This window comes from Diabrotica virgifera, chromosome 2 (assembly GCF_917563875.1).
Source record: "Diabrotica virgifera virgifera chromosome 2, PGI_DIABVI_V3a".
NCBI classification, from domain to species: Eukaryota; Metazoa; Arthropoda; class Insecta; order Coleoptera; family Chrysomelidae; genus Diabrotica; species Diabrotica virgifera.
The window spans coordinates 158,005,764-158,024,480 of NC_065444.1; the positions used below are offsets into that span (position 1 = coordinate 158,005,764).

Below are 18,717 nucleotides of genomic sequence, written 5' to 3' on the forward strand. Positions count from 1 at the left end.
GAGAACTGCCGTTCTCTGTGGATGATGTATGAAAAGTAGTTAGAATCGGCAAAAAAATTTGAAACTTTATTGTTTATTTATGAAGCATAACGTAAACAATGAACGTAAAAAGTGAAATTATGTATAGTTCATATCATTAGCTACAATCCGTAAAAGTTTCAAGTTTTTTACATTGTAACAAACAAGAGAATTTAAGCATTTTCCAATAAAATCGTTTTTTTTTATTTAAACAATTAATAAACATAAAAAAAATTTTTTATTGACTATTCGTGTATTTTTCCCGCGAATGCAAATGTGTCTGCAAATTTTGATTCATTTGTATTGGAGAAAAGGCAGTCAAATTAACGCCTAAAGATTTGACGCAAACTATTGAACTAAATAAAAGTGTTTAAAAAATTGACAAATCTTTGTCTAGTTTTTGTTGTCTAAGATTTTAAAAAATTTTAATTTTTTTAAAAAAGTTTAGATTGCAAAATATTATGCAAAATCTAGTAAGTCAATTTTAATGAAATTTGGTGGACGGTTTTAGCACATTACAAACATTTTCTAAGCGAATTAGGAAGGTTCCAAGTGTAACCTAATGATGGAAAAACATTGAATAAGGACAGGCTTGTTTTGCCCCCTTATTTTATATTTATTGCTATTTTGCAGATTATAATTAAGACATTTTTAACCAATAGTATCTGATAGCAAATTTAATTATCTTTGTTTTATTATTTACTTATTTTAAATATTTTATTTTGTTTATTAATGTTCCGGGCATATTTGAGAAGGAGCATAAGTCAACTATTATTAACGAAGTTATCACCTAACTTTATCCGCAAAAATCCGAATTCCACCTCTCATATCCACCTAAAAACATATCCTTCCTGGTCTAAGGGGAGAAGGATTAAAATTGAGCTGAGTAAAATCACATAGAACGTAAAATAATAAAAAAAAATTGAATATTGGGAGTGAGGACATTTTAACTACCTCAACGGGGAGTATAATTAATAGGCCCCCCTGCCCAGGGATACAGGTGAAGACCACAACGATGATAAAGGTGGAGTATAGTATTTGGTACAGTGAATTCAACGGAAGTGGCAGCCCCGTTTCTAGGGATAGTATAGAATTAACCTGGTGAAGGGCAGGACCAGGTTGATTCGCAGCAGAGATCACCAGTACTAGAATGATAAAGGAAATGATCCTAAACCAACTTTTTACTAGAATTCCGTAGGTGAGACGGGAGCAGTTAGAGGGCTACGATACTGCGATGCAGAAAGCAAGTAGGAAACTAATGCATTATATTTGTCAGGACATCCATCCGTAGATTTTTTCTTGTCATATTGTGATATATACCTTGTCTCAACATACATTATCTTGGCTTTCCAGGGATTAGTGGTATTATTGCCATTATTAACATGTCATATTACATGCGCCATGTGTGTTATGCAAACACTCGCCCGTTAGCAATTTGCTGCCTTCTAATAAAGCGGCTTCAAATTAACCAAACATTAAATTGTGTAAATTCTATTTTCAAAAGTCTTTTAGTACCTATTCTGAATTAAAATTGATATTATTGTTCTATTTTTTTCCTTTTAGGTGACGGGATAAATGATGTGACCCAGAACCAGATGGTTGCATGACGTAAAAGACGACCTGAAAACCGTGAATATAAGACACTGGAGGAGAAGGGCACAAAAGAGATCTGAAGGGACAGCCAGACAGGCAAAAACCCATCCAGGGATATGATGTCAAAAGAAGAAGAAGAATTATGTCACGTGTTTTGAGAATTTTTGGAACTGCGGAAAATTGCCGCGGGTATCTGTAATGATGTGTTAATACATAAACACGTTTTAAATTTTTACCTCACCGCTCAGGGTTGAATCAGGTATGGCTAATGTTGAGGGAATTAAAATTAATAGATACTATTGAGTCATTAAGAAACCGTACTTGCTATTATGTGTATAGTATATTAGTGAAGTTTGTTTGTAATATATATGTTTGGTCCATTAGAAAATATTCTCTCAAAATCTATTAAACATAATTGAAAGCATTTGAAATTAGATGCAAAAGAAATAGTTAAAAATGTGTATGACACTTTAAGATAGAGGCCTAATCCAACAACTACAAAAATTCTAATGCTATTAAGGTTATCAAGCATTTAATGCTTGATAGCCTATAACTGAATCCTAACCAATAAATTTTTTATAACAGCCTCTCGCTCATCCAGAAGAAAAGTGTCCCAGCTCAAACAACAACTTTTTCCACGTACCTTTACCGAAAGTATACTTTTCCTGACCTGAGCACAGTCGTACTTTTCCTCCCTAGAGAGTAAAGGTAAAAGTGAAGTCATGGTATGAAATTGATGAAATAACTTATTGACGCCCTATACAATATTCTATTATCTATTACGTAAGTATCTATACATTTTAACGTTTATTTATAGAACACCCTGTATTTTGCAGAATGGAAAGAACAGTACATTGTTATTTTGATTTAACAATGTTTACATTAATAATTTGACTTATATTTGACAGTTGACAGTTCTGCTGTACCTAGTTGTTAGTTTATTGTTTTCTAATAAATTGTGTTAGTTACATAAATAATCGAGGAAATGAAGCATTTTGGCTCGCAATTTTTTCGTCCAGCATGGATTTACTTGAAATTTTCACAGAAGGTAGGAAATAGTCCAAGGATCATTTTCTATATTATCATGCTGCTGTACGCTAAAACCTTGGGGATAGTTGCCCCCCATCTCGGGGGTGGGAATTTTTTATTACATTTTAACCATATAAATCGATGTAAAAAGTAATTATAAGAAAAAAATGTTTTTTACATTTTCTTCGTAAAACTAATATTTTTCGAGTTATTCGTGGTTGAAAGTAACAGTTTTTCGACCAAAAAATCGACTTTTTTAGAGGGTTTTTTGAGAATAACTCGAAAAATATGCATTTATTCAAAAAAAACTGTACATATCAAAATTGTATCTTTTAGTAACACAAACGAAACTGTTTTTCTATAATATTTTTACGACCAATACAAACCGAGATACGGCATGTTAAAGGTTAGCTTTTTTCGTCAAATGCATAATTTGAAATAATCAAAGCCAAATAACGGGAAAACTTTGCATTTTTCCAGGAAAACCTACATGATGTTTTTCAAGCATACAATAAGATCTTTCAAAAAAATAATAATAAAAAGTTATTACCATAAAAATTGAGCAACTTATGATCAAAAAAAGTCGGTACCTATTTTCTCTACGAAAAAAACAGTGAAAACAACCCCCTAACTACCCTTGTAACTAAAAATTGGTCTTCGCCTTTCTATCTGTCCCATAGAGTCTTACCAACGATTTTTCGAAGGGTTTTCATCTCCGCTGTTTCGAGCAATCTTTTTGTCCTCTCTGTGTCGGGTCGTGTTTCTGCCGCGTATGTCATTGTGGGAACAATTATGTGATACAATGGCCTGGAAAGGTTAAACCTACATTTCTTTAAGATCAAAGTATACCGTCAGTGCCAGGGCCCTTCTTAATATCAAGAGAAGAGAGCTTGGTGTATATTTCTGATATTACAATTTTATGTTTAGTGATATGAGAATTGGATGAAGATAATTCATAATCGGATACATTGAGATTACTGAGAATAAACTGTGGAAAAATAATCAGTAAACAAATTTGCAATATCTTTGCTTGAGCTACAATATTTGTCAAGATATTTAAGTCCATTAGCATTATATTTTCGTTTATTGTTCAAAAAAGACCAGAATTTCTTGAGATTTGAATATATAGCCATTTCGGCAGACTGAATATATTGTGAATAGCATTCCCGACTCAGATCCTTACACAATAATTGTCTAACCATAGAAAACTTTAAATAGTCATTTAAAGAACCAGTTGACTTATATTGTGTCATTTTTTCTTTAAGATAATGAGTAGTGATGTAAGAAGAGAATATTCTCGGCCAGAATATTCTCGTTCTCAAGAATATTCTCTTGAGAGTTGCTGCATCTTTAATCGTGCTAAGACGATACATAAAAAAATGAAAAACGGAAAATGTGGATACGGCTTTTCTGAGTAAACGCGAAACAATGAGTAATTTAACTATGGAAATAATGCTAGACAATAATTATTTGTTTAAGATTTTACAAGAATGTCAAAAAGTGATTTCGAACTATTAATAAATATGATAGGGCCAAGAATAGAGAAGAAAGATCAAACATGTGAAACGCAATACTAATCTCAACAAGATTAGCAATTGTTATTTATATATGCTAACAGGTTTAGTTTCATGTATTTATTATTCAGGGTGCACTACTCTTCCATTTGTCTCATAATTCCAGAAGTATGCCAAGTTTCACAACTATGGACGTAAATGTACTGCATTAATAAACCTTATTGTGATTTCATTTGACCACATATTCATATTTTCTTTGTATGTTTTGACAAAACCAAATTAAATTTCAACAGAGTACAGGAAATAAAGAGGAAATACAGAGCAACATGCAAAATTTTCCACAGCAGTTCAACTTTATCGGCAATGCATCAGGCACTGCAATAGTGTTCAAATACTAGTAAGATTTCGACCACATGGCTCAGACTAACGGCGATACTTTCATTAGATGGCTGTAATGTTGCCAGAAACATACCAAATATATATTTTTGTCAACATATTGCTTCAAAAAGTAGCCCGTCTAAAATCCCCTTTAGACGTAGACCAATTCATGACTGAGCTGGCGACTCGTGAAAAATAAAATCCCACAACGTCTCATCAGTACATTGAAATGCAGAATGTAGATGACCAGGATGAGCTAATGATAGAAATAGATTCTGAACCTGAGGCCTCATGGTTTTCTGATTAAATCTTATTACTTGCATTATTTGTTGTCCTCAAAATTACTTGCATTATTTGTTGTTCAGAAAAAACTTTCATTTTTTTATCAAATAAATTTTGTATTCTCTGTTGTTTTTTGTTTATAATATAATATAAAGATCACTGTTTTTTAGTCTCATAATTTTGTATATAATTTCATGATTTTTAATACCCTATTTCATCTTCAACAATATCCCTAAATGCGTCATAGGGTTCATTCTCAGAAAATTCTCTATATCGAGAATATTCTCGAGAATATTCTCTAATTTTTCATTCTCGAGAATTTTCCAAACTAATAATGATATAACCATATTGGGAATTTCCTAGCTGAAAACTTCTTTAATGATACAAATTTATCTATAGCTATAAAAATAATTTTATAAAATATATTTCACATAGTCTCGAGATTCGCATTAATAAACAAAACGTCTCAATTAAACTGGTCAAGGAATAAAGAAATATTCTGATAGTTTGCGGACCCGAAATCTCTGTAGTAACCATCAAACTCGAGTCTAGGTTCATCATATAAGTCAGGTTACATTTAATGCTAATTGAGAGTGGTGGATGAACGACTGAAGGAACCAGAAAAAGTCGGCTAGTTTCGTCTCCTTTCAATTAATTGCTCTGTGCAATTACATTGAAAAAAATTGTGGAAACTGCAAACATTTGACATACCTAATTTTAATGCAAGACCCTTCCTGTATTGGTTCTCCATCTGCATCCCAACAGAGCTAAAGGGACCATTTTGCCAGAGAGCATGAGGCAAATGAAAATCCCCAACCATGTGTAGGCTTAACTTAGGCATCAATAGAGCAAGCGAGTCCAGTGTCTCAGAGAAAGTGGTATACAACTGTGCCGGAGAGTTGGGAGGTAAATAGACTGCTATTAATATAAAACTAAAAACAGTGGAGCCAACCTTAATGAAGACCTGTTCAATGCTATCCGGTACTTAAAGACCAGTATTTGGTATTGACTTGTATACAGCTATTAGCACTCCACCTCCCCCTCTCTTAAAGACACTAATATTAGCAGAGTGGTAACAATGACAGATGTTAAAATCCGTAAAGCTCAGTTCAGAATCGTTAATGCCACTATGTACCCAAGTTTCTGCCAAGACATAGGTAGGTATATGTCATGTTGTCATGCTGGTATATTATGCAAAAGATCACCTAACTTAGATCTTAAACCTTGAGCATTTTGGTAATAAACAGAAATACTATTTGTGTTTGGAGAGCTAATTAGTTTTGTTAGGTCTTGTTCTATGTATTGTTATGCCCTTTATTTTCTCTATGTTATGAGATTGATCAGCATATTCTTATTTTGATTAATTAATTAATTATTTTAATTATTACTTATGGAAAACAAAACCAAAATTAAATTAAAACTTTCTAATAAAATTTATTCTCAGGGCTATTTTATTTTAATGCATTACCTTTGGTTTGTGGCTTCTAGTATTTTAGTCTGGGCTGATTATCGGAGAATAGGCCATTTTTGGGAAAAGTTATTTACCAGCAATTTTATTGTTGGAATCGAATTATAAGATCCTATATATTAATAATATAGGTATGCAAAGTCCTCAGATAGTGTGCTACTTTTTTTATAAACAAAATGGCGCCAGACAATCGTGTTTTTTTCAATTATTGCTCTATAACTCCGAAGATTTTAATTTTACAACAAAGACTCCCAAATAAAAACTCACCGTGATTAAATTCTGCATAGAGACGTGTTTTTCCCGATCTGCTCCGATGAAAATTTTCCTCGGAAAATGAAGGTTTCCCCAACAAAATCTTTAATTTTCAAATAAAGTTTTAGATAAGTAATTATCTACCAATATTTAAATAATTTGGTGACTTAAAAGCCTTCTTCGTTTAGATTATAGTTCCAGAAGCTGATACAAATTAAACGAATATTTTAGCAACAATTCAATTGTTAATTAATAATTTACGGTCGCAATAATAACCAAAATAATTACTATACACTGATCAAACTTTGAAATCTTATAAACATGAGATGCCTTTTTAACATTTTGTCGACAAAATATAAATTTTTTATTTTTTTTTTGCATAATCTTTAAATGTTTAAAAAAAATAGTTATAAACAAATTAACGTTTCTCAGAAAGTTTTTATTATATTGTAATTTTAACAAATAGCTAAAATGCGCATTTCAAATATCTTGAAAATTAATGCTTTAAAACTTTTTTGCAACCATTTACAAAAAATTTATGAAACAGCAAAATTAACATACGATTACTACGGTGTTGATATATTTTTTTAATTCTTTCAAAGCGTAGAAGTGAGTATAATGTACAAGCTAATTATTTACAAAAAAATATCGATTATCAATTTAATGGTTATATTTTAATTAAAGATTATAAATATATTTTTTTGTAATTTACACGCGCGAAAGTAGAATAATACAGCACTGTAGCTGAAATTTTAACTCAGAGCGACGACCGGCCGCACGAGACGTACACTTTTATAAATAATATATGCTGCGTGTCAGTCGCTTCGAGTGAACATTTTAGCTCCGACTCTGTATCAGGCCTACTTTTGCGCTAAAAATTACAAAAAAAGTATTTTTAATCTTTGATTAAAATATAACCATTGCACTAATTTTTGACATTCTTTGTGAGTAATTAGATTGTACCATAGACTCACTTTTAAGCTTTGAAACAATTAAAACAAATTATAAAGAACGGAGATTTCGTATATTTACTTTGCTGTTTCATAACTTTTTTGCAAATGGTTGGAAATTTTTTTTAAAGCATTCATTTTCAAGACCTATGAAATACGCATTTTAAGTATTTTATAAAATTAGAATATAATAAACAATTTCTGAGAAATGTTAATTTTTTTATAACAATTTTTTTAAACATTTAAAGATTATGCAAAAAAATGAAAAATTTATATTTTGTCGACAAAATATTAAATAGGCATCACACCTTTATAATCTTTCTAAGTTTGATCAATGTCTCATGATTATTTTGGTTGTATTGCGACTGTAAATTTTTAATTAACAATTGAATTGTTGCTAAAATATTAGTTTCATTTTCACCGGCTTCTGAATTTATAATCTATACCAAGAAAGCTTTTATTTTACCAAGCTATATAATTATTGATAAATAATTATTGGCCCAAAAAATTTATTTGAAAATTCGAGATTTTGTTGGGAAAACCCACATTTTCCGAGGAAAATTTTCGTCGGAGCAAATCGGAAAAAACATGCTTCTATGTAGAATTAAATTGGGGTCAATGTTTATTTGAGTGTTTTTGGTGTAAAGTTAAAATCTTCGGAGTTATAGAGCAATAATTGAAAAAAAAAAACGATTTGTCGGCGCCATTTTGTTTATAAAAAAAGTAGCACACTATCTGCGGACTTTGCGTACCTATATTAATAATATATAGGATCTTATAATTCGATTCCAGCAATAAAATTGCTGGTAAATAACCTTTCTTTGTACTTTACTAATTAGACCAGCGTATTATAACTATTTTTTTTTTCAAAATTTAAAGATTGTGCAAAAAAAAGAAAAATTTATATTTTGTCGATAAAATATTAAATAAGCATCTCATCTTTATAACCTTTATAAGTTTGATCAATGTATCATGATTATTTTGGTTATTAGTGCGATCGTAAATTGTTTATTAATAATTGAATTGTTGCTAAAATATTCGTTTAATTTTCACCGGCTTCTGGAATTACAATCTATACCAAGAAAGCTTTGATGTCACTAAGTTATTTAATTATTGATTAATAATTACTTACCTAAAACTTTATTTGAAAATTAGAATTTTTGTTAGGAAAACCCGCATTTTCCGAGGAAAATTTTCGTCGGAGCAAATTGTGAAAAACATATCTCTATGCAGAATTTATTTGCGGTGAATTTTTGTTTGGGTGTTTTTGTTGTAAAGTTAAAATCTTCGGAGTTATAGAGAAATAATTGAAAAAAATACGATTTGTCGGCGCCATTTTGTTTATAAAAAAAGTAGCACACTATCTGCTGACTTTGCATAACTATATTATTAATACATAGGATCTTATAATTCGATTCCAGCAATAAAATTGCTGGTAAATAACTTTTCCATGAATTTTGCTAATTAGCCCAGAGTATTTCTAGTTGCTGACTTCATCCAAGACAAAACAGGGAAATTAAACACATTCAATGTCATATAAGTTCTATAAATATTATTTATTTATCCAATATACCCTAAATATAAGATTTAAAAGTATGCTAAAATTCAATTTTGTTGCAACTGTTTCTTATCTAATAAATTAAGCTTTAATTCTGCTATCTCCTTTGTTTTAACAAAAATTTTTATTTAAATAATTCGTTAGACTGTTCTTACTATTATAACAAAAAACAAAATTTATTTTTCTCCTTTGAATTGATTACTTATTTCTTCTTTGAATTTTGGAATGACTAATTTATGCTATAGAACTGTTCAATACAAAAATAAAAAAATATGGTATGGATATAAAACAACTCTCTCCGTTTCACAAATAATCTGACTAACCTTTTTGTTTCTTCTTTACTTCTTCTCACGGATTGCGTAGTCCTCGATTTTCCCACACGTGCTCCTAGGATGTTGCGAAAGGTCCTTCTCGTCCAAACTGCTTCACAAACAAACAACAGGACTCGCTCGAAATCTCTACTCAGTTTTCTCTCTGCTCGATATCTTGTGCAAATTTTTACCAACCGGCTACTCGTTCTAGACAGAAACAGGAATCTCCTCGGACACAAAGAGAATTAACTTCTCAACTCGATCAACGATTTCGTTTCAACACGATTCTGCTCACACAGACGCCAACTTCATCACTTTCCACCGACTTCTCACTTTTCAAAAAACTGGACTGCTCTCCACCGATCTTCATTGCACAGTGCCTTTTTTCTCATCAAACTCAGACTCAACACTCTCATCCCCACCATCCGTCTTTCTCCCAATCACAAAATATCCTCCCTACACATTACATCCATACTTTCATTTCTTAAGAACAATTATTTTTGTATAAACTTTTCCGTTTTCTCAAAATTCCAGGAGACACCATAATTACTCTTGTTTTTCTATATGCTAACAAAAAACCTTATATTCTAAAACTCAATAATTTTGTTTACTGTCTATCCTTCTAAGAATCATTTATAAAGGTTATATTGTCCATTCGAAAGCGAAATAAATGTACTTTTTAATTCTACCCCATAATTGTATACGTCCGTTCAGAGAACCATTAACAATCCGCCGAAAGATTTTCACTTTCCGCGAAAACACTGTTTACTAACTAAATTATACTATTTACAATTTTTGGTCATATGCAGGGCGATAAAAAAATTATAATCTCGTGGTCTCTGACATAAATTAATTTTATAAATTTTTTCCATAAAAAGTATACTGCAACTGATTTTCTCGAGGCAAAACAATTTTCCTGTATACCTATTTTATTTTGTTAATTTATTTCCTATACCCTACCTTAACTATCTATTATGTATCCTCCCTTCCTTTACTCGTGATACTGTACACATCGTGAATATTGTAAATTCCTCTGATCTTTTCCGAATCAACATGCCTCAAAACATAGCTATTTTTTACTATCACGATTAGATTGATATAAGGTGAGTCACATCTCTTTATGATTTGATCTTCCAATATTTTATTAATATCCCTTTTCACCTGTTGTTGATACTCATACGGAATCGGGTACGTTTTCGATCGACATTTTCCTAAGTTTTTCACCTCAAATGCATGTTCAAACTTTTGGGCCGTTCTATGTTCTTCATTTATTAAATTTTCATAGTCTCTTAAATTCAAACGCACCTCCTTTTCTTTTTCTTCTCTTTCTTTTCCCTCAAACTCCTTACACATGTTTATCGTGTATTCTGCATCCTCGTTTTCACATACTTTTTCTTCGCATAATACTGTTTCAATTGTACTCTTTTCGTTCTATTTTGTTAATCTTATTTTTTCTTCTTTTTCTTGGTTCATCTCTTCTTTTGCGGAACTCCATGTTGCATTTTCCTTTGTTACTCCCCTTTTTTCTTCTTCTTCTGGTCTCAACTCTTATTTTGAGGAATCCCAGGTTTCATTTTCCTTTGTTACTTTCATTTTTTCTTCTTCTTCTGGGCTCAACTCTTCCTTTGAGGAATACCAAATTTCATTTTCCTTTGTTACTTTCATTTTTTCTTCTTCTTCTGGGCTCAACTCTTCTTTTGAGGAATTCCAGGTCTCATTTTCTTTTGTCTTATTCTGCCGCCTTCTCCGCTTTTTTCTTTGTCCTTGTTTAGTTGCCAAATTCATCTCCATTGTTTGTTCTTTATCTGATTCGTCCATTTTCTGCTTCTCAGGTTCCTTGTCATTTTTCAAACGTTCCTGTTCTTCTTCATTTCCTCTGTGAGTTTCATCTTGTCATTTTTGAGATCAATTACTACGTATTTTTCTGTCAATTCATCAACTCCTACGATCATGCCATGCGACATATTTGGCATTATCACACATTGTAGTGCATAAAATCTCTTACCCAATCGTACCTTTATTCGTATGTCTTCATTTATCATTGCCATTGTCCGCTTATTTGCGCCCATTAAGTTCACCCTAGGTATTTTGTAAATTAAATTTGTTAAATTAACTTCTATTAATTTTCTGTTGACTAGTTTAATTTCCGAGCCAGTGTCTATCAGAATTTTAATTGGTTTATCGTTGATAAAGCCATCCACAAATTTTACATTTATTCCATTTCTTTTAACATTGTTTCCTGCTAGTTTTATAAATTCCTTCGGGTGACAAAAAATTCCTGTTTGGTTCTTTGTCTCTAGTGAGCGCCTTCGTGAAAAAAAAAGAATGTGTGTGTACTTTGTACGCAAGTAAGAAGTTATACTTCTATTATATGATTTAAACGAAATTAATATACTTTTTATTTATATTTTATTTAAATATTAAACTAATTTATACTTACTACTTCTCAAACATTTTTATTAAAACAGTGCCAAAAATTAAAATATTAAAAGAATAAAACACACACAAACACATTAAAAATGCCACAAATGATTTCTGAACATTAATTGTCGGAAAATTTTTTAACTAAATACGTATTTTCTGAAAATAAAATTATATAATAAATATACTTACAATCATAAAATGTATAAAAAAAATAAAAAATAAAAGTTTCTATTGGGATTCGAACCAGCTTATCAGCGCGGTTGGTATTGGGGTTCATTCGCCTTAAACGCTTCGCCACGCAGACAATGTGTCATTATGTGCGAAGATCGACTAACTAAACGGATTAAACTTTTGACATTTTTGAATTAAATCAAATTATTTTGATTTTGAGTTGAAATGATTTAGAATTGAAAAAATACAACAAAACATAGAGTAAGAAACAATATATTAGGTGAATATTGATAGAAATTTTGATGGTAATCAAATTATGTAAATAAAAGTATTACATACTATGTATTTTGGTAGGTTCAAATAGGTAGGTACCTATGATACATTTACAATTATTACGTACCTGTTGCTTTTAAAAACTATTTAAAAGTCACTACAATTATAAACTTTTTTGTTTCTGTCCTCACAACAATAAAACTAATATATTATACATTTGTTTACCTTCATATTGAACAATTATTTATTATTGACAGATCATTTCAACACCTAATCAGAGCCCGTATAACGACGAATACCATACTGTCGGTGTGCGCATGCGCACAGATTAATATAAATTCACCCTCAATCTCAATCGCGCCTAAAGAAGTAGAACTTCAAAAATGCTGGTTGCTCCTCGTTATATTTTCGTCGTAGTGTCTCTCTTCTTCATATTCTTCTATCTGGGTATTATTTACCTCTCTTCTATTTTCTCTTGGTCTGTCGGATCTGTTTCGGTTTTTTCGATATCCCTGTTCATTGTGTCTACTATTATTTCTGTTTTCTTGATTTGTGTGTGTGGTGTTTCTATTCTGGTTTTCTCGATTTATGTCCCATTCCATTGCCGACTTCTTGATTCATAATTTCCTCTTCCATTGTCTCGAATGTCGTTTTCCCTCCTAGGATTGAAATCTCGTTTTGTATAGTCCCTTCTATAATTTTGTCTTCTATCTCTGTATTCCTGTGTTTCTCGGGGTCTGTAATCTTCTTGCGATCTTCTTGACTTTCTTTCTCTTAGACGCGATTCTCTTATTTGTAGGAATTGGCATATACTATCTTTGTCTTTGTAATTTTGCAAAGTGATATGGTCTTCTAGCGTTTCTTCGAAATGTCTTGCAATCAGTTCGACTAATTGTTCTGACGAATAATCATATTGTAATGTTTTGCATTATTGTATATTTGTAATTCCTTGTTGATTTCCAACTGTTGGACTTTTCCCCAGAAATAATTTAAAAATTTCTGTTCAAACTGTTGCCAACAGAACTGTCAAATTCTTCCTCTTTGCTGTCAAACCATAGACCTGCCTCATACTTCAGATGGTTTCTGATTGTTTCTTTAGCTGTTTCAAAATTTCAGATATGTTGTACTTTCTTTTTTAGGCTATTTATGAAGGGCACTGGGTGTAATTTTCTTACATCCCCGCCAAACCGTATTTTCACGTCATCTGTACTATGGATAAACGTTTCTCTTCTTTCTCCGAAATTCTGTTGTGTTTTGATTTCCTCAATTTTTCTTTCGTTTTCTTTGATCTTTTTTCCACTTCATCCATGTCTTCTTGAATAGTGTTTTCCAACTTGGTTTCCAACTTTTCTAGTTCCTTTTTCTGGCAATTCTTTATGTCCTTCATTTGGATTTTGATTTCTTTAATCTCTATCTTATTCCATTATTCCTAACTAAATGCACATGTTTGATGTCTCATATTTCCTAAACCTCTTGTCAAATTAGAGTGATTTTTTTAATATGTGATAGCTTTATTCCTTAACAATATCCCTGTATTAATATTGTTGCTAGACAGGTAAGTTGTCATTGTATACCGGGTGTAGCAATCATACTGATTTTTTTCTAACAGTTCAGTACATCCTGTAGAATACTCTAGCATTTATAAAATGTTGATATTAAAACTTAATTGTAGCCTTAGGTTTTCTTAACATTTTGTTTTTCGATACATTCACTAATTTCTGTAATAAAAGAGATATGTCCTTTTATACTATAAATGAGGTTTGCTATTTGGTCTTAATAATATCATTCCAAATTTGGAAAGCTAGTGTTTTTACCTCTTGTAAGGTACTAGGAGGTGACAAACGCTGTCGTAGTCTTCTGCCAATTATGTCCCACAAATGTTCGTTTGGGTTAAGATCTGGACTCTATGGTGGCCAATACAAAAGTCTGAAGATTTACCTGTTGTAAATTTTCAGTTACATGTTCATTCAACGTGAGGTCTTGTAGTATCGTGCATTAGCAAAAAATTCTTTCCAATATAAGGAGCCGATAGCATGGTACCTAAGTCCTTCGCTCTGTAAGGTTACTGCCTGAACAAACTCATCGTTGGTCAAATTCCTTGTAGCACGTTCCATTTCCACCAAACAACAAAAAAATTACGGATTTAAATAATAAACTTACTAATTTTTACAACAAAGAAACCAGACACTTTCTGACTGTTAACAATTTGATATTTATCAAATTGATAATTTATCTTAGCTTACTTTAGGCTTGTTTATTAAACTAAGCAGAAAATAAAATATTGACGAAAAACATGGCTAGTTGTGAAAGTACCTAACTTTTTATTTTCCAATACTTATAAGCGAATGAATCAAAAATCAAAATGTTTAGAAAACCTGAGGCTATAGTTGGGTTTTAATTTCAGTATTATATAAATGCTAGAATATTCCACAGTGTGTTGCGAACTTTGAGGAAAAAACACAGTCTTATTGGTACACCCGGTATACAGTGACTATTTACCTGTCTAGCTTAACAATATTATTAAGTACAATCATATTGTTAAAAAATAAGGCTATAACATATTAAAAAAATCACTTAAATCGAACAACAGGTTTAGGAAATACAAGACATCAAAAATGTCCTATTTTTAAGGTTAGGCGTTAATTTTGCTGCTTAGTGTATTTTGGAATTTCTGTTTGTACTTTAAATTAGATTAACCTTCATCGGACTGGCCGGAGTCTGTTTTGACCCGAAACCACAATTATTTTTCACTGTTACTTTATAGCTTAATTTTTTAATTACCATTCTTTCATCAATTTGTAGTTTATATATTTTATTGATAAAAAATTATGCATACAATAACATTTAACTTTTTGAGTCAATTTAAACTTCAGTTTTATTACCTGTGGTCTCCTAATAAAGTTGTAATAATGCAGGAATCCCATAGATTTTATTAATTAGTATGGACTGTGAGTGTGCCATCTTTTAATGAAAGGTTTTACATGTTTATGTAAATGGGAAATCGCTATTGATGTCGCAGGTATTAATTCCTATAAATTGTGGTAAAATATCCTGATTGGAAAAAACATAACCTGAGTAAGTAAGCATAAAATGTATTTTTTGGCACTAGTCAAGGATCTTATCAGATATGTTTCCAGGCGTTATAATAATAAGCTCATCGAAAAGATTACAAAAGATGTATTCCCAGAACTTTTGTTCTTTTTTTGTGTTGTGAACTCAAAGACAAAAAAACAAGTAAAATTTGCGTAAAGTGTAATAATTTTGTATGCCTAGAACATGCGAAATCAGAGACAGTTTGTATACCTTGTACAAATAGTATGTAATTGTTATTTTCTCTGTTAGTATTAATCAGTAGAATGTAAATAATTAATGAATTACTAGTGTTCTAGTTGTTGTCTAGTGTTCATCTTTATACTGTTCACTTAGTAATCTCTAAATCTAGTACTAATTTAATCCAAACTAGACTTATGATAAAGGTTATTTTTAACATTGCAGAAAAATAAAAACAATAACTTATCAAATAAGGACATCAAAAAAATATCACTTACAATTTGATTATTACTGCTCAATACTCACAGACTCAATACTCACTTCAGACTACATGCTGAAAAAATAGTTGGCAAATACCAAAGTGGCTTCTGTAGACAGAACACAACAATAGACCAGATATTTGTTCTGCGACAGATCCTCGAAAAAACAAGTGAACATAACATCGACACACATCATCTCTTCATAGACTTCGAAAGCACATATGACAATATAAACCGAGAATTCTTAATAAAAGCAATGAAAGAATTTAATATACCAACACAACTAATAGAACTGATAAAAGAATCTCTAAAAGTAGAAAGTAAAATCCAGATACAAAACGAACTAACGGAAGCAATAGATGTGAAAAAGGGACTACACCAGGGAGATGCTTTATCATGCATCTTGTTCAACATCGTACTCGAGAAAATAATGAGGGACACAACAGTCAATACTCGAGGAACAATCATTAATAAAAGCGTACAAATACTGGCATTTGCAGATGATGTTGACATAATCGCAAGATCAAGAAGAGAAATGATAGAGGCATTCAATCAAATAGAACAAGCTGCACAAAATACTGGCCTTAAAATCAACCAGAACAAAACAAAATATATACAGGTAATTAAAAACACAGAAATAAGGCAGCCACAAAATATAACAATAGGAGAATACAACATTGAGGGGGTAAAAAACTTTACATACTTGGGATCCCTAGTCACGTCTGATAATAACGTTGAGGAGGAAGTGAAGAGGCGAATATTTATTGCCAATAAAAGTTACCATGGCTTAATTCGGCAACTAAGATCAGATAACGTCGCAAGAAAAATAAAATGCCAAATATACAAAACCTTAATAAGACCGGTACTCACATATTGCTCAGAAATCTGGACACTCACTAAAAGAGAGGAAACATTGCTAGCCACCTTTGAAAGAAAAATCTTGCAACACATATATAGGGGCACAAAAGAAAACGGAATTTGGCGAAGAAGGTACAACTTTGAACTATACAAAATATACCAGGATCCGGATATCATAACATTCATTAAAATAGGACGGCTGCATTGGATGGGACATGTAGAAAGAATGGAAGAAGGTGAAATACCAAACAAAATATTCAAACAGATGCCAGTAGGAAAAAGAACAAGAGGAAGACTGAAGCTGAGATATTTAGAACAAATAGAAAATGATATAACCTTAAACATAAAAAACTGGAGAAAAAAAGCACAAACAGATCAGAATGGAGAAGAATCCTGGAACAGGTCAAGACCCAGAAAGTGTTGGCGAGCCAGAAATGATGATGAGTATCAATCAGTAGAATGTAAATAATTAATGAATTACTAGTGTTCTAGTTGTTATCTGGTGTTCATCTTTATACTGTTCATGTTCACTTAGTAATCTCTAAATCTAGTACTAATTTAATCCAAACTAAACTTATGGTAAAGGTTATTTTTAACATTGCAGAAAAATAAAAACAATAACTTATCAAATAAGGACATCAAAAAATATCACTTAAAATTTGACTAGTTATTACTGCTCAATACTCACTGAACACTGACACTGAACTGAAACAGTCCATAAACAATAAACATGTACTCTTGACTCTTGCCAATATAATACTTACTTCTTGTAAAACCCATAGAGAAAACTAATTTTTTGTTGAATTTGATATTGACAAAAATGACTAATTATGTTGAAATATGGCAGATAAAAAATATCTTGTGAACAATATTGTATATGTGATGGTAAAAATTGTATTTGATAGATAAAGAAATGACATTTTCATTTTATACATTACACATTAGGCAATAGAACAATAATTTTTATTACAATTAAGTACTTACCAGGAGTAATATTATCTTCATGTGGAATATCTGTCATGTTCGTGGTATTAATAATAACATCCTCGGAAGTTTTCACGACAGCAGCTGCAAGAATAACATTATTAGTTGTTGAAAATAGGAAGTAAATTAAGATTTACCTTTTGTAAACGTAATGGAGATTATGATAAAGAGAGTTGTCAGCAAAATTGAAAAATTCATTTTTTTAATACAGATCTCTAACTTCTCGGACTAGAATAAACTTCTGATTACAAACTGCCGTGTAAGATATAATTTGCAAATTATTAAAAATTTGTCGTTCGAATCACAGCCCCAGAAACTAATTTCAAATTATTAAAATAAGACGTAAAACAGAAGTAAAACTTAATTTTTTCTTCCGGGAATATTTTCGAGACTGACGGTTGACGGACTGACGACTGACTTTAAACACAAATCAAATACATCTGTCACAGTCAATTGTCAAGGATATTTATAACCAAGTTCCTACAGCCACCAGAAGCTAAGACGCCGTGAAATGAGAAAACGGCAACGTTGTAGGTAGTCCAAAAGTAGACCATTTTTACCTTAGACAAGGAAAGAGAGATTTTTACTGTGTTTAATGGAGAGGTTATAGTCCATTAAAATCTTACATTTAGGTTGCATTTCTTAGAGGAGTCAATTTTATTTTTTTTAATGTGTAGGGGGGTTCAGTAGAAGCTTAACTTCAAGTTTTTGGGGTCGCCACCCTTGTCTCCTGGCCGCCATATTGGAAAAAGGGGTGCAAGCGGCTTTCGCGCTGTATCTCCTAAACTAGCAATCCTACAGAAAATTTCATTATACATAAGATGTAACAAATTAAATTTTCTACAATTTTATGTCTATTACTTTTTATCGTCAAGTGACCAACACAAAAGTTATACCTACACAAAAATATGAGAAAATTTTTTAAGAAGTTTCCTTTTGGAGAATATAACTTTTTTTTCGTTCATTTCACAATAAAATAACATCATAGCGATTTTTTAGGCGATTTTTCAATGAATAATTTTCACTAGAGGAAAGGCACCAAATTTGAGACACTGTCGTATATTTGTGTCCGATGGGTTGATATCTAGTGAAAGTGAAAATCATAGAAAAAAGTGTTGTGTGAT

General features: G+C 31.3%; 1 protein-coding gene across 1 annotated transcript in view; it reads right to left on the bottom strand.

Moving 5' to 3' along the window:
- The window catches only part of LOC126879685 (integumentary mucin C.1-like), a 68,744-nt gene extending 50,727 nt beyond the window's left edge, over positions 1-18,017 (bottom strand). Inside the window, exons 1-2 of the mRNA XM_050642869.1 lie at positions 17,731-18,017; positions 17,594-17,677 (exon numbers count right to left, since the gene is read on the bottom strand). Of these exons, the coding sequence (XP_050498826.1) occupies positions 17,594-17,677; positions 17,731-17,791 (145 nt within the window). The 5' untranslated portion in view covers positions 17,792-18,017. The remainder of the gene's footprint in view (positions 1-17,593; positions 17,678-17,730) is intronic.
- Positions 18,018-18,717: the final 700 nt, after the last annotated feature.